This window comes from Arachis ipaensis, chromosome B9, assembly GCF_059453495.1.
Source record: "Arachis ipaensis isolate K30076 ecotype BB chromosome B9, ASM5945349v1, whole genome shotgun sequence".
Taxonomy (NCBI): Eukaryota; Viridiplantae; Streptophyta; class Magnoliopsida; order Fabales; family Fabaceae; genus Arachis; species Arachis ipaensis.
In genome coordinates this window covers 18,204,716-18,230,550 of record NC_142444.1, presented here as the reverse complement: position 1 = coordinate 18,230,550, position 25,835 = coordinate 18,204,716, and the positions used below count along the sequence as shown (strand labels likewise).

Here is a 25,835-nt window from a genome sequence, read left to right as displayed (position 1 = left end):
TTCTTGCACACAAAAATGAAGCAATTTCGGCCTTTGAAATTTTTAGCAAGAAAGTTCAAAATAAAAAGGATTTAAAGATATCTTCTATAAGAAGTGATCATGGAACTGAATTTGAAAACCAATTATTTGAATCCTTTTTGTGAGGAATTTGGAATATCTCACAACTTCTCTTGTACAAGGACACCACAACAAAATGGTGTCGTGGAAAAAAGAAATAGAAGTATTCAAGAAATGACAAGAGCCATGCTTTGTGAGAGTAATATTCCAAAATTCCTTTGGGCTGAAGCGGTTAACACAGCTTGCCACATTTTGAATAGAACCATCATAAGAAAATTTTTGAAGAAAACCCCTTATGAACTTTGGAAAGGTTACCCTCCAAACTTAAACTACTTGCATATCTTTGGATGCAAATGTTTTGTTCTTAATAACAAAGATAATTTGGAAAAATTTGAACCAAAGGTATATGAATGCTTATTTGTAGGTTACTCCACAAATAGTAAAGCATATAGAGTTTATCATCAAGATACAAGGATAATTGAGGAGTCCATACATGTTACATTTTGTGACACTAACTTGGTTCAAAGTGTTTTTGAAGATTGTGATGCAGGAAATCAGGTTTAAAAGGATGATGAAAAGGCACAAAATCATGAAAATGAGAATTCTGAACAAATTGAATCAGAAACTGCACCTGCTGAAAATTCTGCAAGAGACAATTCTATTTTTTCTCATAAATCTGGAGAAAATCCTGAAACCACCAGTTTTTTTAATCCCTTAGTGATTGAATCTGCCTCCAAGTCCTCTAGACCTCGTGAATGGAGATTCTTAAAGAATTATCCTGAGGAATTTGCCATTGGGGACGTCTCACATGGTGTCAGAACTCGTTCCTCCACTAGAAAAGCAAATGAAGAAATAAACATTGCTTTTCTCTCTCAATTGGAGTCTCAAAACGTCAAGGAAGCCCTTGATAACCCTTCTTGGGTAAAGGCAATGGAGGATGAGTGATGAGCGGATATTTTATACGCTTTTTGGGGGTATTTTCATATAGTTTTTAGTAGGATCTAGCTACTTTTTAGTATATTTTTATTAGTTTTTATGCAAAATTTATATTTCTAGACTTTACTATGAGTTTGTGTATTTTTCTGTGATTTCAGGTATTTTCTGGCTGAAATTGAGGGACCTGAGCAAAAATCTGATTCAGAGGCTGAAAAAGGACTGCAGATGCTGTTGGATTCTGACCTCCCTGCACTCGAAATGAATTTTCTGGAGCTACAGAAGCCTAATTGACACACTCTCAATTGCGTTGAAAATTAGACATTTAGGGCTTTCTAGAAATATATAATAGTCCATACTTTGCCCAAGTTTTGACGACACAAATTGGTGTTTAACGCCAAGTCTTTACCCTTTGGCGTTAAACGCCAGAAACAGGTTGCAAACCAGAGTTAAATGCCAGAAACAGGCTACAACCTGGCGTTTAACTTCAAATAAAGTCTCTACACATGGAAGCTTCAATGCTCAGCCCAAGCACACACCAAGTGGGCCCCGGAAGTGGATTTTTTCTGCACTATCTATCTTAGTTTACTCAATTCCTCTAAACCTAGGTCACTAGCTTAGTATAAAAACTACTTTTAGAGATTTATTTTGCATCTCATGACATTTTTACACTTTACATTGTATTTCTAACGGCATGAGTCTCTAAACTCCATGGTTGGGGGTGAGGAGCTCTGCTGTGTCTCGATGAATTAATGCAATTACTTATGTTTTCTATTCAATCACGCTTGTTTCTGTTCTAAGATACTCGCTCATATTTAACCGTGATGAATGTGATGATCTGTGACACTCATCACCATTCTCAACCTATGAACGCGTGCCTGACAACCACTTCCGTTCTACCTTAGATTGAGTGTGTATCTCTTTGGTTCCTGGTTCACGAGTTTGATTGCCTCTCCTGACAACAGAGCATTCAAATCTGTGAGATCAGAGTCTTCATGGTATAAGCTAGACTCAATTGGCAGCATTCCTGAAACCCGAAAAGTTTAAACCTTGTCTGTGGTATTCCGAGTAGGATCCAGGAAGGGATGACTGTGACGAACTTCAAACTCATGAATGCTGGGCGCAGTGACAGTGTGCAAAAGGATCAATGGATCCTATTCCAACATTAGTGAGAACCGACAGATGATTAGCCATGTACATGGACCCTTTTCACTGAGAGGACGATTGGTAGCCATTGACAACGGTGATCCACCAACATACAACTTGCCATGGAAGGAGACCTGCGTGCGTGAAGGAGAAGACAGTAGGAAAGCAGAGATTCAGAAGACAGAGCATCTCCAGAACCTCAACCTGTTCTCCATTACTGAATCACAAGTAACCTTTATTTCATGGTTATTTAGTTTTCATAAACAAAAGTAATTTTTATCATTAATCTCCTGACTAAGATTTACAAGGTAACCATAGATTGCTTCAAGTCGACAATCTCCGTGGGATCGACCCTTACTCACGTAAGGTATTACTTGGACGACCCAGTGCACTTGCTGGTTAGTTGTGCAGAGTTGTGAAAAGTATGAATCACAATTTTGTGCACCAATGAGCTTCATGAGTTTGAGAAGAACCTAGTTTGGACATTAGTTTCAAAGCCAAGTGGAAAGAAAATAACAGGAACCAAATGGATATTTCGGAACAAGCTTGGTGAAGATGGAAGCATTGCTAGAAATAAAGCTAGATTGGTGGCGCAAGGATACGACCAAGAAGAGGGAATAGATTTTGATGAATTCTTTGCCCTTGTTGCCCGAATGGAAGCCATAAGACTTCTTCTAGCCTATGCTGCTCATTGTGGTTTCAAAATATATCAAATGGATGTGAAATATACATTCTTGAATGGTGTGATAGATAGAGAAGTGTATGTGGCACAACCACCTGGTTTTGAAAATAAGAAATTTCTTAACCATGTTTTTAAACTATCTAAAGCTCTCTATGGTTTAAGACAAGCTCATAGAGCTTGGTATGAGAGACTTAGCTCTTTTCTTTTGAAAAATGCTTTTCAAAGAGGCACCATTGACACTACTCTATTTATCAAGAACTCTAATGATTCTTTCATTCTAGTCCAAATCTATGTTGATGACATTATTTTGGATCAGCCAATGAATCCCTTTGTACTGAATTTGAAAAACTCATGACAAGTGAATTTGACATGAGCATGATGGGTGAACTTAATTTTTTTCTTGGACTTCAAATTAAGCAAATTAAAAATGGTATTTTTATTCATCAAGAGAAGTATGTCAAGGAACTAGTTAAGAAATTTGGTATGAAAAATGCCAAACCCATGGGAACTCCCATGCACCCCAATTCAAAATTATAAAAGGGAGAAACTGAGAAAGATGTAGATGAGACTAGGTATAGAGTAATGATTGGCTCTCTTATGTACTTAACTTCCGCTAGACCTGATATTGTGCAAAGTGTTGGAATGTGTTTAAGATTTCAATCAAAACCAAAAGAGTCACATCTTTCAGCAATAAAGAGGTTCATTAGATATGTTCATGGCACATCTAATTTTGGTTTATGGTATCCTAAGATTGATGATTTTTCTGTAGTTGGTTATTGTGATGCAGATTTTGCTGGTGATAGAGTTGATAGAAGGAGCACATCAGGCATATGTTGTTTCATTGGAAAATCTCTAAATATTTGGTCAAGTAAGAAGCAATCCACAGTAGCTTTATCCACTGCAGAGGCTGAGTATATAGCTGCTTCTTCTTGTTGTTCTCAGCTTATGTGGTTAAAAACACAGCTTGCTGATTATAAACTAAATGCCAAAAATATTCCCTTGTTTTGTGACAATATGAGTGCCATTAATATTTCAAAGAATCCAGTTTTGCACTCTAGAACTAAACATATTGAAGTGAGATTTCACTCAATAAGAGAACATGTTCAAAAAGGGGATATTAGCATTCAATTTGTTAAATCAGAAGAGCAATTAGTTGATATTTTCACTAAACTACTCGCTGAAGACAGATTTTGCATGCTTAGGACTAGTCTAGGGATTTTAAGTCATGATTCATTGTTTGAAAATTGCTTATGTGTTTGTTGAAGTTTTTGTCTCATAGGTTGGGATGATACAATTCTGGGCTTATGAAGAACCATCTCTCTAAACGGCGTTCTCTGGGCTTTATTGCATGTGCTAAATCATTTAGGCCAACCTTAAAATTCAGATTTTGGGTGGTCCAAATGTGTTTCCTTAAAATAAACCACCTCTGGGCCCAAATGAGTGTTACATCATCCATGTGTTTTATTCTCTTTTATTTTATTCTTTTTGTCCTTTAGTCAAAAGTTTTCAAATTTAAAATTAATTTTTGTTTTAGTTTTTTTATAAATAAAATCAAATCAATTTTTCTTTGTGATGTCAAGTCTTTTCAGTGTCAAGTCACAGTGATGCAGTTGCATGGGTACAAGAAACCTCCTTTATGGCAGTTACTAAACCTCTCTCCTCATAAATCATACCACTAACCCTTCGGTTCCTTCCCCACTACCATCAGTGCATCTCTTCCTTCAAAACCAGGGTTAAAATCAAAATGAGGAAGAAAGATGTTCATCAAAAACCTCCACGAGAAAACCTTCTCATATTCCCTTCGAAGCCAAAACCTTCTACTCGCTCCAGAGATCAAACGTTCACACCCTCACCTTCTCCTCCTACATCTCCTCCTCGCACTAACCTTATGGCGTGGACTAAGACCACACCAAGATATCTTTCCTCTGCCAACCCGACACCACCACCAAAGGAGCCTCCTTCAAAACCCAGTTCTTCGAAACCCAGTTCATTAAAAGGCAAACGCCCTGCTGCTGCTGAAGAACCTATCCCTGAGTCAACTCAACCTAAGCCTAGGTCTATTCCTACTCGTCCTCAAAGAGGTAAACTACGTATCTCTCTCAAATCTGTTAAGGAACCAGATATTGATCCCTTTGCACAAAAATCACACTTCATGGCCTCCCACTCAAACTATAACCCTCACAGATTTTGGTCTGCCATGAATAATGATTTTTATGAAGGAGTTATTCAGTACCGTACCCTGTGTCCCTCTTTTCTTGTTGATTTACCAAATCTGAAAAAGAAAGGTTTTTTTTTGTTGAAAATTTGGAATTTCTAGACTGGAATCATCTTTTTAACATTAAAAAGCCCATGTACCCCCTTTTAGTCAAAGAGTTTTATGCCAATATGACTTACCATAAGAATAGTATTCATTCTTATGTCAAAGGCCGAGACATTGTGTTAAACAATGAAACTATCAGTGATTTCTTAAAATACACTGATGTTGGGGCATGTGCCTATGCATCAGGTAAGTGGGAAGAAGGAGTTGGTATCTTTTTCAATGATGCTCTGGCTTATGTATATGAACACGTTTCTTTGATTGATGGCATCGCACCCACTCACAAGGCTCTGGGTTATAATCGTGCTTAGTTGCAGCGTATAGTGAATCATATCATACTTTCTCAAAGTGGTTCATATCAAAGGATATCTTACACTGACACTTTTATTTTTTATGGGATCCTCACTAAAACAGAAATCTCCTTTGCTTATTTAATGGTAAGATATATGTTTGATTCTGTTAGAAGTTAGAAAGATAAAGCCCTTCCCTATGGCATGTTCTTAACTTGTATCTTTAAACACTTTAGTGTTGATTTGTCTAATGAGTCATATGAGAATAGACACTCTTATCTAAAGGGAGGTGATTCAGTGAAACAGCAGAAAAAAAAGGGACTTACTCGTTCTGAGAGGGTGGTTCTAGATGATGATGATGATGACTTTATTCCTGAGGAATCTCCTCTTCCTTCTATCGAGGGTACTTCAGTCTTAACTGGACAAAAATCTGCCTTATTTGGGGTTGTTAAGGACGTGATACAAGAATTTTTTTTCCAGTCAAACCATATGATTGCTATGAGCAAAGAACATAGGAAGCTATCAAGCAAGCATGAGAACTTCCTTAGAAAATCAAGAGATAGAATGGCTATTTTCATGAAGTTCATTGATAATCTCCAACAGGATGAAGATGCTGCCACTGATGCTGAAGAAGAAGCTGATTCTGAGGAGGATGGTTTAGATGCCTGAAATTGTCTCATGTTGTTGCTGCCTTGTGTTCACTTTTGTCTCATGAAATTGTTGTCTTTTACTTTTGAACTACTCTATGTTTTATTCTGGATGACTGTAATACTTTTAACAACTGTTGCACTTAGTTTTAATTACCTACTGGTTTTGGACTTTGCACTAACATTTTGTTGCAGGTGTTATCTCTTTCGTTCTACCCTTGATGACAAAAGGGAGAGTAGTAGCATAGAATATAGAATATTTAGAGTTTTGAATTTTTGCTGCTGCTGCGATTTCTTTTAGCATGTGAATTTGAAACTGCTTTAAATGATCTGCTACTGTTCTACCTTTGTTAGCCCTAATGCTCTGTTTTGGTTAAGGTTTAAGCTGGATATTTGTCACTATTGATGATTTGTTATGATTCAGTTTTGGGCTAATCAAAACCCCTCAGTCATGTTTCTTGGGATGTTAAAATTGTTTGAAACCTGTTACTGCTTGCTGCATCCATGGATAATATATAGCATTTTATTTATTGTGTTCAAATAAGTATAAGCATACAGGAAAAAAGAGAAGAGCATAAATTTAGGGGGAGCATCTCTTGAAAAGGAAAGGGAGAGCAACACAAAATCAAGTGACATCACTCAAAGGGAAGTTCCTTAACTTTATTCAAATTCAATTCCTTTTGATTAATTTTTCTTTAATTATGTTTGTCATCAAGGGAGAGATTGTTGAGTTAAGAAATTAACTAACATAATGGATGATGACAAACATTAATTTTATTGGGCTAATTACCTAATTAGTTTTGATGATTTTGCTTAAAGTGTTGCAGGCCAAAATTCACCCTTGCAGCAGGCCAAAATAATTGAAATAAAAATCAGAAACCTCAAAGTGTGCAACATTCACAAAAGCGCCCAAATTAATTTAGAACAAAGAAATCAAATGGCTAAATGGACAAAGCCAACCCAAGCCCGAATTGATCCCTCATGCCAATCTCTCCAAAGTGCTTCCACCGAAAGCAATGTTCCTTTTTCATTTTCGGTTAGAACTCAGAGAAGAGAGAGAAAGCTTAGTTCCTAAGTTATTCACCAAAGAAGAAAGACAGAGAAGGGTTAAGCAAAAAGGGGTTAAGGTCTAATCACCCAAATCATACCATATGAAGCTAAATCAGAGGCTAATGATGATTCATTTCCTTTTACATGCATCTTACTTTCTTCCCTCCTTCTCAAACTCTCTGTTACTTCATTTTGAGATATATGAAAAAGTGATGTCTGAGACACACTGCTATGAATCAAAGGCCAAGATTTTTTCTTGGGAACCAAGTAGTATCTCAAAGACTCAGATGTGGGATTGCCATTGAAAACTTTTTTTCTTTGTTGTTCTGAGTCTTTCGGTCAAGAGAAAGAGATCTGTTTCAAAATTCTATATTGGAGATTAATGGAAGAAATTGAACGACTAAGTTGGTGAAGCACAAAGCTCGAGGGTTGACTTGGAAGAGAGCATCTCAATAACATACAGGGAGATACAAAAAGAAAAAAAATTGTTTCTAATGAAGCAAGGAGAGAGAACCAGGGTTTGAAGTTCATGTTACGAGAAGTCTTCTCTGTGAGAGTTTATCAACTTGGACAGTGCTTTCTATCAAAGGAACATTCCGCCAGAATGAGGAGGGAAATCAGAGTTAAGCAAATCTGGTTCATCGCATAGCAATAGAGGTTGTTGAAGCATCAATCTCCTTCATGTTTTACAGATTGTAATTTCATTTTCAATGTATATCTCTCTGTAATTTTTTGAGTGGTAAAAGGCTGAAAGAGAGAGCTTAAGAAAAAGCCAAAGAGTGAAAGAGGCTGAGTGATTTCTTACGGCTAGGACTTTGAGATCCTTTTTTAGTACTGATTTTGACTTTTCTGGCGTGTCCTTTCCAGTGATGATGTTTACGATTATGGTGGGTCGGTTTCCAGACTTTCTTGGGGTGCCTGTCGTATCGCCCTTTGGTTGTGTCCTTCGTATTCTGGTGATCTTTTTCTTTCAGCTCTCCTAGGTTCTCGGATGATTTTGGCGAACTCGGGGAGTTTGTCATCTCGGATGGCTTGTTCGAGGGCGTCCTTCAGGTTAAAGTAGTCTTGGGTTTTATGTTCGTATCCTTGGTGGTAATCACAGTATAGGCTTTTGTTGCCGCCTGTCCGTTCCTTCAGTTGTCATGCCTTCAAAAGGATGCCTCGTTTTGCTATTTGGTGGTAGATTGCTGTGATAGGAGTGGGTAGTGGGTGTAGTTCGTGAACTTCCTTACCCTGGGTGGTCAGTTGGGGGCAGCAGGTCTGGGGTGTTCTTTCGGGGTGTCTTTCGGTAGTAGGTTACTACGAGGTGCCATGTTGTCGTGCTATCATTTATTGGTGGCCATGACTTGGCTTACCTCTTTGTCATTTTTGTATTCTCTCGTGATGCTTTGGATTTCGTGCACGGTCCAGACTGGCTTGGTGGTGAGGCACTTTCGAAAGTCTTCATTCATGAGGCCATTGGTCAGACAAAGACTGGTCACTGAGTCCGTGAGTCCATCGACCGTTAGACACTCATCGTTGAACCTGTCGAGGTATTTTCTCGTAGATTCGTCTTGTCTTTGGGTGATTACGAGTAAACTGATTGGGTACTTTGCTTTGGTGATTCTGGTGGTGAACTAGGCCATAAACTTTTTGGAGACGTCGTCGAAAATGGCTATGGAACCGTTCGGGAGACCGTTGAACCATTTGATCGCAATGCCCGCTACGGTTACCAGAAAGGCCCTCCATCATATCGCATCGGCGGCTCCTTCCAGGTTCATCCTGGCCTCGAAGGCCGTTAGGTGTTCTTTGAGATCCTTGGTGCTATCATACTTCATGTCGATGGCTTTGTCAAAACCCTTAGGGAGTTTGGCTTTCAAGATTTTCTCGGTGAATGGGGTAGTTCCCATTATCACATGATCATTTCTTGTTCGCTTGGCCTCTTGATGGTGCCTTCAGTTATCCTCGTCGCATTGGCATTTCGGATCTCTAGATTCACTCCTATTGCACTGTTTCTCGTGTCGTTCATCGGGCGACCGGTCATTTATGGCCTCACGATGTGACCGGGTTCTAGAGGTTGCATGGCTTACGTGTTTGGGATGGTATCACTCCTTGGAAGTAACTCGGCTCTCGAGGTTTTGCACTCGAAGGCAGAACTTTTGGATTATCTGGATTTCTTTTTCTCCCAGGTCGTCGGGTGCTCAAGCTTCACTGGGCGGCCGATTGTCCTTCTTTGGTTGCCGTTAGACTAGGGTTGGTTGGCGGTGCACGATGCTTGTTATCCTCTCGTGGGTGGAAGGAATGCTATCCCAGAGCTTGGGTGTTGGGCTTCATGGATTTGAGTCGCGGTGATGGCTTGAGGATTGCTCCTCGAGATTCTTCGCCATGCCGTCACGATTTGGCAGTTCCCCACAGACGGCACCAATATACTAAAAGTCTCTGGTACAGGTTGTGAGATGGATCGGGAACTTGCTAATCGACGGTGTTGTCGGATTGTCTGATTAGAGTGACGGGGGGTGGGTACCTGCAAAGACACTCTGACACCCAAGTCAGAATGGATCTAAGAGTAATATGTGAGTGGAATAAATAATGTACCTGAGGGGGCCTCTGGCTCCCCTTTATATAGCTGGTGGTAGTTATCTCATTTTATCTTATCTGGCTAAGATAAGGGAGGTATTTGAATTCGAATGTTGGTTAGAGATTGGAAGGCCAATTTAGGCCATTAAAAGGAGGCCAAACCCCGGATAACCGGGTCGAATGCCGTTCTGGTGTGGGACACAAAAACCAGGTCCGTAACACATATAAGTATTATGATTATGATATGTAACAGTAAAAGATAGTTACTATATGATTATGGATTAAGTTTAAGAACTTGATATTTATTTGGAAAGTGAAAATGGAATGAGTTACCTTCTTACGAAAGAGTGTCATAGGTGTTGGTGGTGGTGGTATCCGTGGTGCAGAGGAAGTTACGGCGTTTGATAAGCTCCTCCTCCTCAAGACGATGGCGCTTAGCTCTAGCAGCAACCTTAATGTCGAACCTCTCACCGACGAGAAGGTCCCAGCAAAAGATCTAAGAGAGATTATTCATCATATCGTTGACTTCATCGGGTTTCATGTCAACAAGAGTCCTCAACGTGAACTCTAGCTCCGCCATCTTCCTCCCTTTAGTTTTTCTGCTCTAGATCAAAATAGTTTTTTGTGGTTTATTTCTCTTCTTTCGTGGTGACTTTTTTGTGGTGATAATAGTTCTTTTATATGGGTGTTATTATTTTGGTAGGATGGTTTTACAGGCCTGGAAGGAAGATCCTACGAGAAAAACTTGTTCATGGAAGTTTTTGCAAATTTGAAAAACATTAAGATTTATTCGAAGAATAAAAAAAAGATATCCTACTATAGCATAGTACATCTGTTAAATTTAGAAATGAAATATATTTTAATTCATTTATGTTTCTGCTTGTTAAGATTTTTTAAAATTGAATGTTGCGCTTCCTATCAGATATTGGTTTAACGTAGAGGATATTTATTTTTTTTAAAATATAAATCTTTTTTTTTGTGATCTATAAGTGTTGTTTGACATTTTTAAGAATAAAAATTTTATTTTCTCTAAAAGAAAAGGTTGCATACATTAACAAACTAGAATGATATTGGAAAAAGTGTAATAATAGTTTGTGTATTAAATATCAGTTTCAAGTGACTTTTATTAATATATAAAAATATACATTTTAAGATAAAAAAATGCTATGTTTAAAATTGAGTTTTACAACTCTTCGAAAACTTTACTAGAGTCTACACTCTACAGAACTTTATTATGCTTGTTTGCATGGGTCCGTATAAGCTACACGTTTTCCACTTGTGCAAAAACCCGCTTAAATAGCATTACAAGTTAAGTGATTAATTTACTAACGTGCCCTTGTTAATTCGAAATCCTAAAGACCTAGACCAACACATGTATGTAGGTTGGTTGTGTCCGTGAGGGGATCGTGTAAGCAATACACTATGAAAAATGTAAAATCATAAGGATCATGTAAGTTTGAGGACAATGAATTATAGAGAAGATACAAGATTATTAATCATGGTTGCGTTTGCTTAGAGAGATATAGACTGAAATATGGATATAATGGTATATATTTGTTGTTTATTTGTTGAGACACAAATTTTTTAAAAACATAATAGTAGACAAATACATACAAAATGCATGTTTTAGCGTTTTTTTTTAAATTGTGACACTGAGATACACTGTATAAAATACAAAATTTGACTCTTTTATCCTAACTATTTTTAAAATTACCCATTTTGTCTTATTTTTTTACTACTTTATGTTCCTCCCTTCTCCCTTTTTCCCTTCCCTCTTCTCTCTACCACTACTCTTCTCTCCTGTTTCTTCTATAGTTCTGAAAACCGAACTGAATTGGCCAATTCAATTGGGTTAACCAAAAACTAGCCACCAAGCCGGTCCGGTTAGGCCTATAAACCGTCTGGTAAAAATTGGTTACAGAACCAGTCGAATCGGCGGTTAACCAGTGAACTGACAAAACCGACAGATTTTTTGGAGGATTTCTGGTTTGAAAATAAACCCTCCAAAATTGTGCCATTTTATCTTTAGAAAAAAATGGGAAAACTGAAAACCATAAATCAATCCCTTTCATGTTTCATCCCCGTAACCCATCGTCACAAACTCATCTCCTCTCCTCTCTTCTCTGAAACTGAACCATAGAAGCCACTGCAGCCCCCAATCGTGCAGCCACCATAGCTCGCAGCCACTGCATCTCGCAGCCCCCACCGCGTCATTGTCATTGTCATCGCCGAGCCCGCCTTCTCTGTGTTCGCCGGTGTCGTGTCCTCTGTCGTCGTAGTCACTCGCCTTCCTCCCCGTCGCTAGTAAGCACTGATTAGCCATCTCCTCGGCGTCTGCTTGTTGGTTTAGTGTTTATGCATTTAGCAATTGATTTTGATAACACTTGTTATTTGTTAGTAATTGATTTGCTGATTAGCTGAATTTTCTGAGGTTATTGTTTGTTGGTTTAGTAATTGTTTACCGAAGTTATTGATTTATTTGTTATTTCTGGTTTTCTGTTCATGATTTTTTTGCTGAGGACATTGTTTGCTGGGTTAGTAATTGTTTGTTGAGGTTATTGATTTTTGCTGGTTTTGTAATTGTTTGTTGATGTTATTGATTTATTTCTTATTTCTGTTCATGATTTTTCTGCTGAGGTTATTGTTTACTGGTTTAGTAATTATTTGCTGAGGTTATTGATTTATTTGTTATTTCTGTTCATGATTTTTTTGCTGAGGTTATTGATTTATTTGTTATTTCTGTTCATAATTCTTTTCACAGATAAAACAATCACAAAGTAATCCATAGTCACAAGACAATGCTGTTCAAGAATCCTAAACTGGTTCTTCTAGAGGTAAATCTGATCCAGCTTGGCAATATTTTATAGTGAAGTATAAAAAAAATAACAAGACTCAATATACATGTATTTTCTGCTTGAATACTTACAATGGAGGGGGATATATAGAATGAAATATCACCTAGCAAAAATTCCTGGATAAATTAAAATTTGTAACAAAGTAACTGAAGATGTTGAACTTCAATTCAAAAGGCTCTTGGAGGAAAACAAAAAAATAAGGCCGAAAAAAGAAAATTTGCAAGTGATTGTTATGATGTAGAAATACATGCGCAAGAAGAGTCTGAATTGCCTAATCTTGTACAACCTCCAACTCCTGCAACAATGGGAGACAAAGAAAAGAGAAGAGCTATTGCTGCTACTCCAATTGGAAGTTATTTTAAGGGAAGGACTACGCTAGGCTCTCAACCAACTTTGAAAAGTGTCTTGGCCAGTAAACAAGTTGTGCACAAGGTTAAGTTGGGGCTTGTAAAATGGATCATTGATGCACGTATTCTATTCAATGCAATTCAATCACCTTACTTTCAACCTGCTTTGGACGGTATTGCTACAATTGGACCTAATTTCAAGGGACCGTCATATGGTGAAATGAGAGTTCATTTGTTGGCCGATCTTAAGAAAGAGTGTCAGTTGCTCGTTGAAAGCTATACGAGCTCATGGAAAAGCACTGGTTGTACACTGATGGCAGATGGCTGGACTGATCAAACGCAATGCATGTTAATTAATTTCTAGTTTATCGTCCTGCTGGTATGTCATTTGTTAAGTCTGTTGATGCTTCTGATATGATAAAAACTACCGATACCTTGTTTAAATTGTTTGCTGAGGTTATTGAGTGGGTTGAGTCTAGTAACATTGTGCATGTGGTTACTGATAATATTGCGAATTATGTATCTGCTGGAAAACTCATTCATAAAAAGTATCTAAACATTTTTTGGTCTTCTTGTGTCATTCATTGCATCGATCTTATTTTGAAAGACATAACAAGTATTCCTCACATAGCTGACCTTGCCTCTCGTGCTTCAAAAGTGACTATATTTGTTTACAATCATATGATTTTCTTGTCATGGCTTAGAAAAAGACCAAGTTGGAAAGAAATTATTCGACCAGGAGTTACACGTTTTGCCACTGTTTTCATTACTTTAAAAAGTATATATGATCATAAAGAAGATTTGCAAACATTGATGGTGGACAAATATTACACTTCTCATAAATTATCCAAGAGTGCCAATGGGAAGATGGTTAGCTCAATTATCTTGGATAGTAAGTTTTGGCAAGAATTTTTACTACTGTGAAAATTGTTGATCCTCTTATTAAGTTATTGAGGGTTGTTGATGCTGATGAGAAACCTTCTCAGAGATATGTGTATGAAGGTGATAAACCACTATTTTATGGTTTATCTTGTGCTTAATTGAGTGGTTTTTATTAAGTTTCTTCGCACTTATTCATACAATTTGCATGATTTTATAATCCCTTCCCGATTTTGTTCTATGGTTGAAAACTTGCTTCCTAAGCCTTTAAATTGTGTATTTTAATTCCCCTTATACCATTTGATGCCGTGATCTGTGTGTTAAGTATTTTCAGGCTTTATAGGGCAGGAATGGCTTAGAGGATGGAAAGGAAGCTTGCAAAAATGGAAGGAACACAAGAAACTAAGGAGACAATGAGCGAGAAGCGACGTGCACGCATGGCTCACGCGTGCGCGTGATTTGGAGATTTTCATGGCGACGCGTGCGTGCACCTGATGCGTACGCATGAGAAGCGAGATTGCACAGTGACACGTGCGTGTACCTGACGCGTACGCGTGACACACAAAGATGACCATTGATGCGTAGGCATGACTGACGCGTACGCGTGACATGCGCCATGTGCAGAAAACACAGAAGACGCTGGGGGCGATTTTGGGCTGAGTTTAGACCCAGTTTTTGGCCCAGAAACACAGACTAGAGCTAGGGGACAAGCAGAGACTCAATAGACATTCTCCTTCACATAGTTTTTAGTTTTAGTTTTGAATCTTAGAGAGAGAATACCACTTCCTCTAGGGATTCTTCACATTCATAGTTTTAGGATTTTTTGCTTTTGATTTGGATATTGAGAAGAGTTACTAGCTCCGTTGAAGTTTCTATTATTCTAGTTTGTTTTCTTATTCCCTTACTCTTTCAATTACTCATTAACCCTGTTCAGATAAGTATGTTAATGGTTTTGGAATTTATTAATGCAAAGAACTCTTTTTACCTTTAATTAATTTTCAGTTATTATTTTATTTAATTTATCATCTCTTCTTTTATTCCCTTTTTATCGTTTATGAAAATGGCATTCATATCAATGGAGTAGACTCCCAACTTGACTTGGGAGTTAATTAAAAGGAGACCCTTGAGTTGGAATACTCAAGTGTTGATTTTAATTGGAATTTGTTGGTCAATTCTCTAGTCACTAACGCTAATCCTTCCATAAGGAGAGGATTAGAACTTGTGAATAAGAGTTAGCTCAATTACTTGACTTTTCTTTATTCGGTAAGGGTTAACTAAGTAAAAACAACAACCTCTTACTATCACATTTGAGAAAGTCCAACAAGGATAGAACTTTCGATTAATCTTCTCTCCGTCAAGGCTTTTATTTTAATTATATAAATTCTCTCATTAATTTTCATTGCTTTTATTTATAATCATTTATTTTTCTGTTCTCCAACTTTAAAAATTCTCAGAAAATTCCTGACTAATAAAATAGCACTCTTTTGTCAACTCGTTGGAAGACGACTTGGGATATTTACTCCCAGTATTTTTATTCTTAACTTGTGACAACCCTTTTAAATTGATAAGCAGAATTTTCGTTGGTTAAGAACTGTACTTGCAACGCTGTTCTTAATATAAATTCTTAATCGGCAATTTTACGCACGTCAATTTTTGGCGCCGTTGCCGGGGAGTTGCAATAGTGTGCTAAATTATTGGTTGGTGTAAATATTTTTTATTTTATGTATTTGCATATTTTATTACCATGAGCTATATGTTTCTTTCATTGAATGACGAGTTCATTGCCTGATCCGAGCTTAGCCGCGTTTGATCCTGAAATTGAAAGAACTATTTCACGTATTAGGCAAGCTCAGTGTCAGTTAGCCTCTGAGGGTGGTGAAGTGGTTACTACCAATCCACCAGTCTCTTTTGAAGGCGAATTTGAAGCGCCATCTGAGGAAGAAATAAGCTCATCTTCTACTGATTTTATTGATTTACGTGCAGGTAATATGGCAGAGCCCAGAAGGATTACTCTCCAGGAGGCAGGAGCTCTAGACTTTACACTGCAACCGTATCAAGCGCATCACCCAAATCTGGCTGCAGATTTTGAACTGAAGACTGCGCTAATCAACTTACTACCCAAGTTTCATGGCTTACCTGCTCAAGAGCCTACCAAGCACCTCAGAGATTTTCAGACAGCCTGCTCAATTACTAGGCGTCATGGTGCAGATGAGACTATAATTTGGCTATATGCCTTCCCGTTCTCTCTTGAGGGAAAGGCAAGGGAGTGGTTCTACACTCAACCTGAAGAAGTTGTTACTAATTGGGATCTGCTCAGAAGGGAGTTCCTGGAAAAAATACTTTCCAGCTGAAGTTACAGACAGACTGAGGAAAAAAATTTCCTGCATTATCCAAGGTGAATCAGAGACTCTTTATGAGTATTGGGAATGCTTCAGGAATCTCCTAGTCTCATGTCCCCACCACAAGATTGACCAGATGGTGTTGATTAGCTACTTTACACAAGGCATGAAGCCTCAGGATAAGACTACATTAGATGCCGCGAGTAATGGTTCTCTGAAGAAGTACAAGACGGCGACAGAAGCTTGGCAACTGATCACCGATCTAGCTGAGTCAACCCAAAATGTCAGGCACAGGAACAACCATCCCAAGGCTATTGCGGAGGTTTCCTCTAGTAGTGAGACTGCTACTCTCACACAGACTCTGGAAGAGATGACCAACATACTGAAGCAGCTACAGCTAAATCAACAACAACCTTAGCCTCCCCCACAACAACAGTGTCAACAGTTGGTTCCTCAGAGAGTGTGCGAAATATGTGCCTATTATACTCATTACACTGATGAGTGTCCGCAGCTCCAACAAGAAGACAACACCTTGGCAGCTACTCATAATTTCTATGACCATCCTTATCAAGGATAATATCAACAAGGCGGTAATTATAACCAATGTGGGAACTACAATCAAGGTTGGCAAGATAACTCTAACCAAGGCTGGAGAGACAATTCCAACCAGGGGTGGAGAGATAATTCCAACCAAGGATGGAGGGACAACTACAACCGAGGAGGCATGGACAACAGTAAAAATCAGAGGTGGAACGACAATAACAACAACAGACAGTAGAACTAAAACCAGCCTTATAGAGCACTGATAAGCGGATAATTTATACACTTTTTGGCATTGCTTTTAGGTAGTTTTTAATATGTTTTAGTCACTTTTTATTATATTTTTATTAGTTTTTAAATAAAAATCACATTTCTGAACTTTACTATGAGTTTGTGTATTTTTCTATGATTTCAGGTATTTTCTGGCTGAAATTGAGGGACCTGAGCAAAAATCTGATTCAGAGGATGAAAAAGGACTACAGATGCTGTTGGATTCTGATCTCCCTGCACTCAAAGTGGATTTTCTGGAGCTACAGAAGCCCAATTGGAGCGCTCTTAATTGCGTTGGAAAGTAGACATCCTGGGCTTTTCATCAATATATAATAGTTTATACTTTGCCCGAGATTTGATGGCCCAAATTGGCGTTCCAAATCAGCATAAAAATTTTGGCGTCAAAACACCAGAACTGGCATAAAAGCTAGAGTTAAACGCCCAAACTGGCACCAAAGCTAGCGTTTAACTCCAAGAAAAGTCTCTACATGTGAAAGCTTCAATTCTCAACCCAAGCACACACCAAGCGGGCCCAGAAGTGGATTTCTGCATCATTTACTCATTTCTGTAAATCCTAGGCTACTAGTTCTCTATAAATAAGACCTTTCGCTATTGTATTTTCATCTATCAATCTTGGAATCTTTAGTTCATCTTTTGATCTCTTGATCACGTTTTGGGGACTGGCCTCATGGCCATGCCTAAACCTTTTGTTCTTATGTATTTTCAACGGTGGAGTTTCTACACCCCATAGATTAAGGTGTGGAGCTCTGCTGTTCCTCATGAATTAATGCAAAGTACTATTGTTTTTCTATTCAACTCAAGCCTATTTCTTCTCCAAGATATTCATTCGCACTCAAGAACATGATGAATGTGATGATTATGTGACACTCATCACCATTCTCACCTATGGACGTGTGCCTGACAACCACTTCCGTTCTACATGCAAATAAGCTTGAATGTGTATCTCTTGGGTTTCTAATCTAAGATTGGAGCCTTCGTGGTATAGGCTAGAATTATTGGCGGCCATTCCTGAGATCCGGAAAGTCTAAACCTTATCTGTGGTATTCCGAGTAGGATCTGGTAAGGGATGACTGTGACGAGCTTCAAACTCGCGAGTGTTAGGCATAGTAACAGACGCAAAAGGATCAATGGATCCTATTCCAATATGATCGAGAACCAACAGCTGATTAGCCGTGCGGTGACAACGCATTTGGACCATTTTCACTGAGAGGACGGGATGTAGCCATTGACAACGGTGATACCCAATATAAAGCTTGCCATGGAAAGGAGTATCAATGATTGGATGAAGACAATAGGAAAATAGAGGTTCAGAAGGAACAAAGCATCTTCATACGCTTATCTGAAATTCTCACCAATGAATTACATAAGTATCTCTATCTTATTTTATGTTTTGTTCATATTTTAATTATCTTAAACTTCATAATCATTTGAATCTGCCTGACTGAGATTTACAAGATGACCATAGCTTGCTTCAAGTCGACAATCTCCGTGGGATCGACCCTTACTCACGTAAGGTTTATTACTTGGACGACCCAGTGCACTTGCTGGTTAGTTGTGCGGAGTTGTGACAAAGAGTTGAGATTACAATTGTGCGTACCAAGTTGTTGGTGCCATTGAAGATCACAATTTTGTGCACCAAGTTTTTGGCGCCGTTGCCGGGAATTGTTCGAGTTCGGACAACTGACGGTTCATCTTGTTGCTCAGATTAGGTGATTTTATTTTAATTTTAAGCTTTTTGTTTTTATTCTTCTTATTTTCGAAAAAATTTTCAAAAAAATAAATTATTCTATGACTTCAGAGTTTTAAGAATGAATTCTAGAGTTTCAGATGATGCTTTTATCATCACATAAGCTAATTGATTCCCATCAATTTGGCTATTGTATGTAATGCCCTGCTGAAGCTTGGCTAGCCATGTCTAATCTTTTTAGATTGAAGCTTTAGACTAACATTGCATGATTCCTAGAATTCTGATTAAAAATTTTGAGTTTAATTATTTTCTCTTTTTCAAAATAATTTTTAAAAAATACAAAAAAATTTATAAAATCATAAAAACAAAAAAATTTTATGTTTCTTGTTTGAATCCAGTGTCAATTTTAAGTTTGGTGTCCTACATGTTTTATTTAATTTCTTGCAATTTTCGAATATAAGCATTATGTTCTTCATTAATCTTCAAGTTACTCTTGATGGTTTCCTTGCTCTGATCTTTAATTTCTCTTGTTTTGTGTGTTTTGTAATTTTTCATATGCATTCTCAATTTGTTAGTGTCTCTAATATAAAAATTTCTAAGTTTGGTGTCTTGCATGCATTGTTTATTTGATCTTAGTTTTCCATGATTAGTTGCATTTTGATTGTTCCTCATCATTAAAAATCCAAAAAAAATTTTAAAATTATATCTTTTCAAGTCAATAATACAGAGAATTGAAGATTCAGAACATGCAGCAGAGGAATTACAAGCGAAAAAGCTGGGCGTTCAAAATGCCCAGTGAGGAAGGAAAACTGGCGTGTTAAACGCTCAAAAAGGTAGTATTTTGGGCGTTAAACGCCAGAATGGTATCCATTCTGGCGTTTAACGCCAGGATGGCACAAGAGGGAAGATTTTGTTTTTAATTCAAATCTTTTTCAAATTTTTATAATTTTTCAAAATAAAATCTTTTTCAAATCATATATTTTCAATCATATCTTTTCAAAATCAAATCCTTTCCATTTTTTTACTATTTTCGAAAATTCTTGCTAACAATTAGAGATGTGATTCAAAAATTTCTTCCTTGTTAAGAAAGGTTCAATAATTGAATTTCAAAATCATATCTTTTAAATTTCTTGTTAGCCAAGATATTTATTTTAAAAATCAAATCTCTTTAATTGTTTTTCAATCATATCTTTCTAAAACCGTATTTTCTCAATCATATCTTCTCAACCACATCTTTTTCAAAAAAAAAATTGATTTTCAATCATATCTTTTTTATTTCTAATTTCAAAATCTTTTTCAAAATCACTTAACTACTTTCTCAATTTTAATTTTCGAAAATCATCAATCAATTTTTCAAAATTTCTTTAATTTTTTAAAAATCTTTTTAAATTTAATTTCAAAAATCCTTCTCCCTTCTCACATTTTTCTATTTAAGGGACTAACATTCCTCCTCAATGTGCAATTCGGAGTCCCTCTCTCTATAAGTTCGAATTCTCTCCTCTCTACCTCCTCCTTCTATTCTTCTTTTCCTCTGACATCTCAAGGAATCTCTATACTATAACATAGAGGATTCTATACTTTCTTCTTCTCTCTTTCATATGAGCAGGAGCAAGGACAAAAGCATTCTTGTTGAAGCTGATCCTGAACCTGAAAGGACCTTGAAGAGAAAGCTAAGAGAAGCTAAAGCACAACTCTCTGGAGAGGACCTAACAGAAATTTTCAAACAAGAAGAAGCCATGGCAGCCCAAAATAACAACAATGCCAACAATGCAAGGAAGGTGCTTGGTGACTTTACTGCACCTACTCCCGACTTCTATGGGAGAAGCATCTCTATCCTTGCCATTGGAGCAAACAACTTTGAGCTTAAGCCTCAATTAGTTTCTCTGATGCAACAGAATTGCAAGTTTCATGGACTTCCATTGGAAGATCCTCATCAGTTCTTGGATGAATTTTTGCAAATCTATGACACTGTCAAGACCAATGGGGTTAATCTCAAGGTCTACAGGCTTATGCTTTTTCCATTTGCTGTAAGAGACAGAGCTAGAATATGGTTGGATTCACAACCTAAGGAAAGCCTGAACTCTTGGGAAAAGATGGTCAGTGCTTTTCTGGCCAAATTCTTTCCACCTCAAAAATTGAGTAAGCTTAGAGTGGAAGTCCAGACCTTCAGACAGAAGGAAGGTGAATCCCTCTATGAAGCTTGGGAAAGATACAAGCAATTGATCAGAAGGTGTCCTTCTGACATGCTTTCAGAATGGAGCATCATAGGTATCTTCTATGATGGTCTATCTGAACTGTCCAAGATGTCATTGGACAGCTCTGCTGGAGGATCTCTTCATCTGAAGAAGACGCCTGTAGAAGCTCAGGAACTCATTGAAATTGTTGCAAATAACCAATTCATGTACACTTCTGAAAGGAATCCTATGAATAATGGGACAAATCAGAAGAAAGGAGTTCTTGAGATTGATACTCTGAATGCCATATTGGCTCAGAACAAAATATTGACTCAGCAAGTCAATATGATTTCTCAGAGTCTGTCTGGCATGCAAGCAGCAACAGGCAGTACCAAAGAAGCTTCATATGAAGAAGAAGCTTTATGATCCTGAGAACCCAGCAATGGAAGAGGTGAATTATATAGGAGAACCCTATGGAAACACCTATAATCCTTCATGGAGAAATCATCCAAATCTCTCATGGAAGGACCAAAAGAGGCCTCAACAAGGCTTCAACAACAGTAATGGTGGAAGAAATAGGTTTAGCAATAGCAAGCCTTTTCCATCATCTTCTCAGCAACAGACAGAGAATTTTAAGCAGAGCCAATCTGACTTAGCAACCATAATCTCTGATTTAACTAAGACCACTCAAAGTTTTATGACTGAAACAAGGTCCTCTATTAGAAATTTGGAGGCACAAATGGGTTAGCTGAGTAAGAGAATTACTGAAACTCCTCCTAGTACTCTCCGAAGCAATACAAAAGAGAACCCAAAGAGATAATGCAAGGCCATAAACACGTCCCACATGGCCAAATGCATAGAGGAGGGAAAGGCAGTGATTCCCACTGAGGAAGACCTCAATGGACGTCCACTGGCCTCCAAGGAGTTCCCTAATGAGGAACCATGGGAATCTGAGGCTCACACTGAGACCATAGAGATTCCATTGAATTTACTTCTGCCATTCATGAGCTCTGACGAGTACTCTTCCTCTGAAGAGGAAGAAGATGTTACTGAAGAGCAAGTTGCTAAGTACCTTGGAGCAATCATGAAGCTAAATGCCAAGTTATTTGGTAATGAGACTTGGGAGGATGAACCCCCTTGCTCACCAAAGAACTGGATGACTTGACTAGGCAGAGATTACCTCAGAAGAGACAGGATCCTGAAAAGTTCTCAATACCTTGTACCATAGGCACCATGACCTTTGAGAAGGCTCTGTGTGACCTGGGGTCAAGTATAAACCGCATGCCTCTCTCTGTGATGGAAAAGCTAGGGATCCTTGAGGTACAAGCTGTAAGAATCTCACTAGAGATGACAGACAATTCAAGAAAACAGGCTTATGGACTTGTAGAGGATGTCTTGGTAAAGGTTGAAGGCCACTACATCCCTGCTGATTTCATAATCCTAGACACTGAGAAGTGTATGGATGAATCAATCATCCTTGGCAGACCCTTCCTAGCCACAGCAAAAGTTGTGATTGATGTTGACAGAGGAGAATTGGTCCTTCACGTGAATGAGGACTCCCTTGTATTTAAAGCTCAAGGATCTCCCTCTGTAACCATGGAGAGAAAGCATGAAAAGCTTCTCTCAATGCAGAGTCAAATAGAGCCCCCACATTCAAACTCTAAATTTGGTATTGGGAGGCCATCATCATGCTCTGAGTATTTGTGAGGCTCCATGAGAGCCCACTGTCAAGCTATTGACATTAAAGAAGCGCTTGTTGGGAGGCAACCCAATTTTATTATATCTATTTATTTTCCATTGTTATTTTCTGTTTTCTGTAGGTTGATGATCATGTGAAGTCACAAAAATAACTGAAAAAGCAAAAATAGAATGAAAGACAGTATTAAAAATAGCACACCCTGGAAGAGAAGCTTGCTGGCGTTTAAACGCCAGTGAGGGTAGCAGAATGGGCGTTAAACGCCCAGTCTGGCACCATTCTGGGCGTTTAACGCCAGAAATGGGCACCAAGCTGGTGTTTAACACCAGAAATAGGCACAGAGCTGGCGTTAAACGCCAAAAAGGGGAGAAAAACTGGTGTTAAACGCCAGAATTGGGCGGCAACCTGGCGTTTAACGCCAGGATTGGCAATCAAGGGGGCATTTACATGCCAACATGGTGCAAGGATGAGAAATCCTTGACACCTCAGGATCTGTGGACCCCACAGGATCCCCACCTACCTCATCTCTCTCTCTTTTTCACACCTTCCCATAACACCCTTTCCCAAATACCCTTCACCAATCACCTCAATACCTCTTCCCCAAAAACCCCTCACCTATCAAATTCTACCCTCTTCTCCATAATCTCTTCACCAATCCACATCCATCCATCATAAAACCCCACCTACCTCACCATTCAAATTCAAACCACTTTCCCTCCCAAACCCACCCATACATGGCCGAACCCTACCCCTCTCTCCACCCCTATATAAACCAATCTTCACTCCTTCATTTTCACACATCATACACACTACTCACCCTCCTTGGCCGAACCACTAAATCCCCCTTCATCTCCTCTATCTCCTCTTCTTCTACTCTCTTCTTTCTTCTTTTGCTCGAGAACGAGCAAACCTTCAAAGTTTGGTGTGGGAAAAGCTAAAGCTTTTTGTTTTTCATAACCATTTATGGCACCAAAGGCCAGAGAAACCTCTAGAAAGAGGAAAGGGAAGGAAAAAGCTTCCACCTTCGAGTCATGGGAGATGGAGAGATTCATCTCAAGGGTGCATTAAGACCACTTCTATGAAGTTGTGGCAAAAAAGAAGGTGATCCCCGAGGTCCCCTTCAAGCTCAAAAATGGTGAATATCCAGAGATCCGACATAAGATTCGAAGAAGAGGTTGAGAAATTCTCACCAACCCCATTCAACAAGTCGGGATCTTAATGGTTCAAGAGTTCTATGCCAATGCATGGATCACCAAGAATCATGATCAAAGTGTGAACCCGGACCCAAAGAATTAGCTCACAATGGTCCGGGGGAAATACTTATATTTCAGTCCAAAAAATATAAGGTTGGCATTCAACTTGCCCATGATGTAAAGAGATGCACGCCCCTACACTAGAAGGGTCAATTTTGATCAAAGGTTGGACCAAGTCCTTATAGACATTTGTGAAGAGGGCGCTCAATGGAAGAGAGATTCAAGAGGGAAGCCGGTTCAACTAAGAAGGCATGACCTCAAGCCCGTGGCTAGGGGATGGTTGGAGTTCATCCAATGCTCAATCATTTCCACTAGCAAGCGGTCTGAAGTTACTATAGACTGGGCTATCATGATCCATAGCATCATGATTAGAGAGGAAGTAGAAGTTCATGAGGTTATATCCTAGAACTCTACAAGGTGGCGGACAAGTCCTCTACTTTGGCAAGATTAGCCTTCCCTCATCTCATTTGTCACCTCTACAATTCAGCTGGAATTGACATAGAGGAAGATATCCTCATTGAAGAGGACAAGCCCATTACTAAGAAAAGGATGGAGCAAACAAGAGAGCCCACTCATGGACCTCAACAAAAGCATGAGGAAATTCCTCATCATGAAATCCCTGAGATGCCTCAAGAGATGCATTTTCCTCCATAAAACTATTGGGAGCAAATCAACACCTCCCTAGGAGAATTGAGTACCAATATGGGACAACTAAGGGTGGAGCACCAAGAGCATTTCATCCTCCTTCATGAAATTAGAGAAGACCAAAGAGTCATGAGGGAGGAGCAACAAAGGCAAGGAAGAGACATTGAGGAGCTCAAACACTCCATAAGATCTTCAAGAGGAAGAACAAGCCGCCATCACTAAGGTGGACCCGTTCTTTAATTTCCTTGTTCTTATTTTTCTGTTTTTCAAAAATTATGCTTTATGTTTTATTTATATTTATGTCTTATTACATGATCATTAGTGTCTTAGTGTCTATGCCTTAAAGCTATGAATGTCCTATGAATCCATCACCTTTCTTAAATAAAAAAATATTTTAATTACAAAAGAACAAGAAGTACATGATTTTGAATTCATCCTTGAAATTAGTTTAATTATTTTGATGTGGTGATAATACTTTTTGTTTTCTGAATGAATGCTTGAACAGTGCATATGTATTTTGAATTTGTTGTTTATGAATGTTAAAATTGTTGGCTCTTGAAAGAATAAAGAAAAAGGAGAAATGTTATTGATAATCTGAAAAATCATAAAATTAATTCTTGAAGCAAGAAAAAGCAGTGAATACAAAAGCTTGCGGAAAAAAAAATTGGCGAAAAGAAAAAGAAAGAAAAAGAACATGCAAGCAGAAAAAGCCAATAACCCTTTAAACCAAAAGGCAAGGGTAAAATAAAAAGGATCCAAGGCTTTGAGCATCAGTGGATAGGAGGGCCTAAAGGAATAAAATCCTGGCCTAAGCGGCTAAACCAAGCTGTCCCTAACCATGTGCTTGTGGCGTGAGGGTGTCAAGTGAAAAGCTTGAGACTGAGCGGTTAAAGTCGTGGTCCAAAGCAAAAAGAGTGTGCTTAAGAGCTCTGGACAACTCTAATTGGGGACTCTAGCAAAGCTGAGTTATAATCTGAAAAGGTTCACCCAGTTATGTGTATGTGGCATTTATGTATCCGGTGGTAATACTGGAAAACAAAATGCTTAGGGTCACGGCCAAGACTCATAAAGTAGCTGTGTTCAAGAATCAACATACTAAACTAGGAGAATCAATAACACTATCTAAATTCTGAGTTCCTATAGATGCCAATCATTCTAAACTTCAAGGGATAAAGTGAGATGCCAAAACTGTTCAGAGGCAAAAAGCTACTAGTCCCGCTCATCTAATTGGAGCTAAGTTTTATTGATATTTTAGAATTTATTGTATATTCTCTTCTTTTTATCCTACTTTGTTTTTAGTTGCTTGGGGACAAGCAACAATTTAAGTTTGGTGTTGTGATGAGTGGATAATTTATACGCTTTTTGACATTATTTTTAGGTAGTTTTTAATATATTTTAGTCACATTTTATTATATTTTTATTAGTTTTTAAATAAAAATCACATTTCTGGA

General features: G+C 38.2%; 1 protein-coding gene, 1 non-coding gene and 1 pseudogene across 2 annotated transcripts in view; 2 read left to right on the top strand and 1 right to left on the bottom strand.

Annotated features, from left to right (window-relative positions):
* Positions 1 to 12,298: 12,298 nt before the first annotated feature.
* Positions 12,299 to 13,244, top strand: LOC148543911 (uncharacterized; annotated as a pseudogene).
* A 17-nt stretch (positions 13,245 to 13,261) lies between these two features.
* Positions 13,262 to 25,835, top strand: part of LOC148543909 (uncharacterized) — a 28,850-nt gene continuing 16,276 nt past the window's right edge. Inside the window, exon 1 of the mRNA XM_088498772.1 lies at positions 13,262 to 13,750. Coding sequence (XP_088354898.1) covers positions 13,262 to 13,750 — 489 coding nt within the window. The remainder of the gene's footprint in view (positions 13,751 to 25,835) is intronic.
* On the bottom strand, positions 20,758 to 20,865 carry LOC148543910 (small nucleolar RNA R71). Its single transcript, XR_015901352.1, has one exon. It is a non-coding gene; the product is annotated as a small nucleolar RNA R71 (small nucleolar RNA).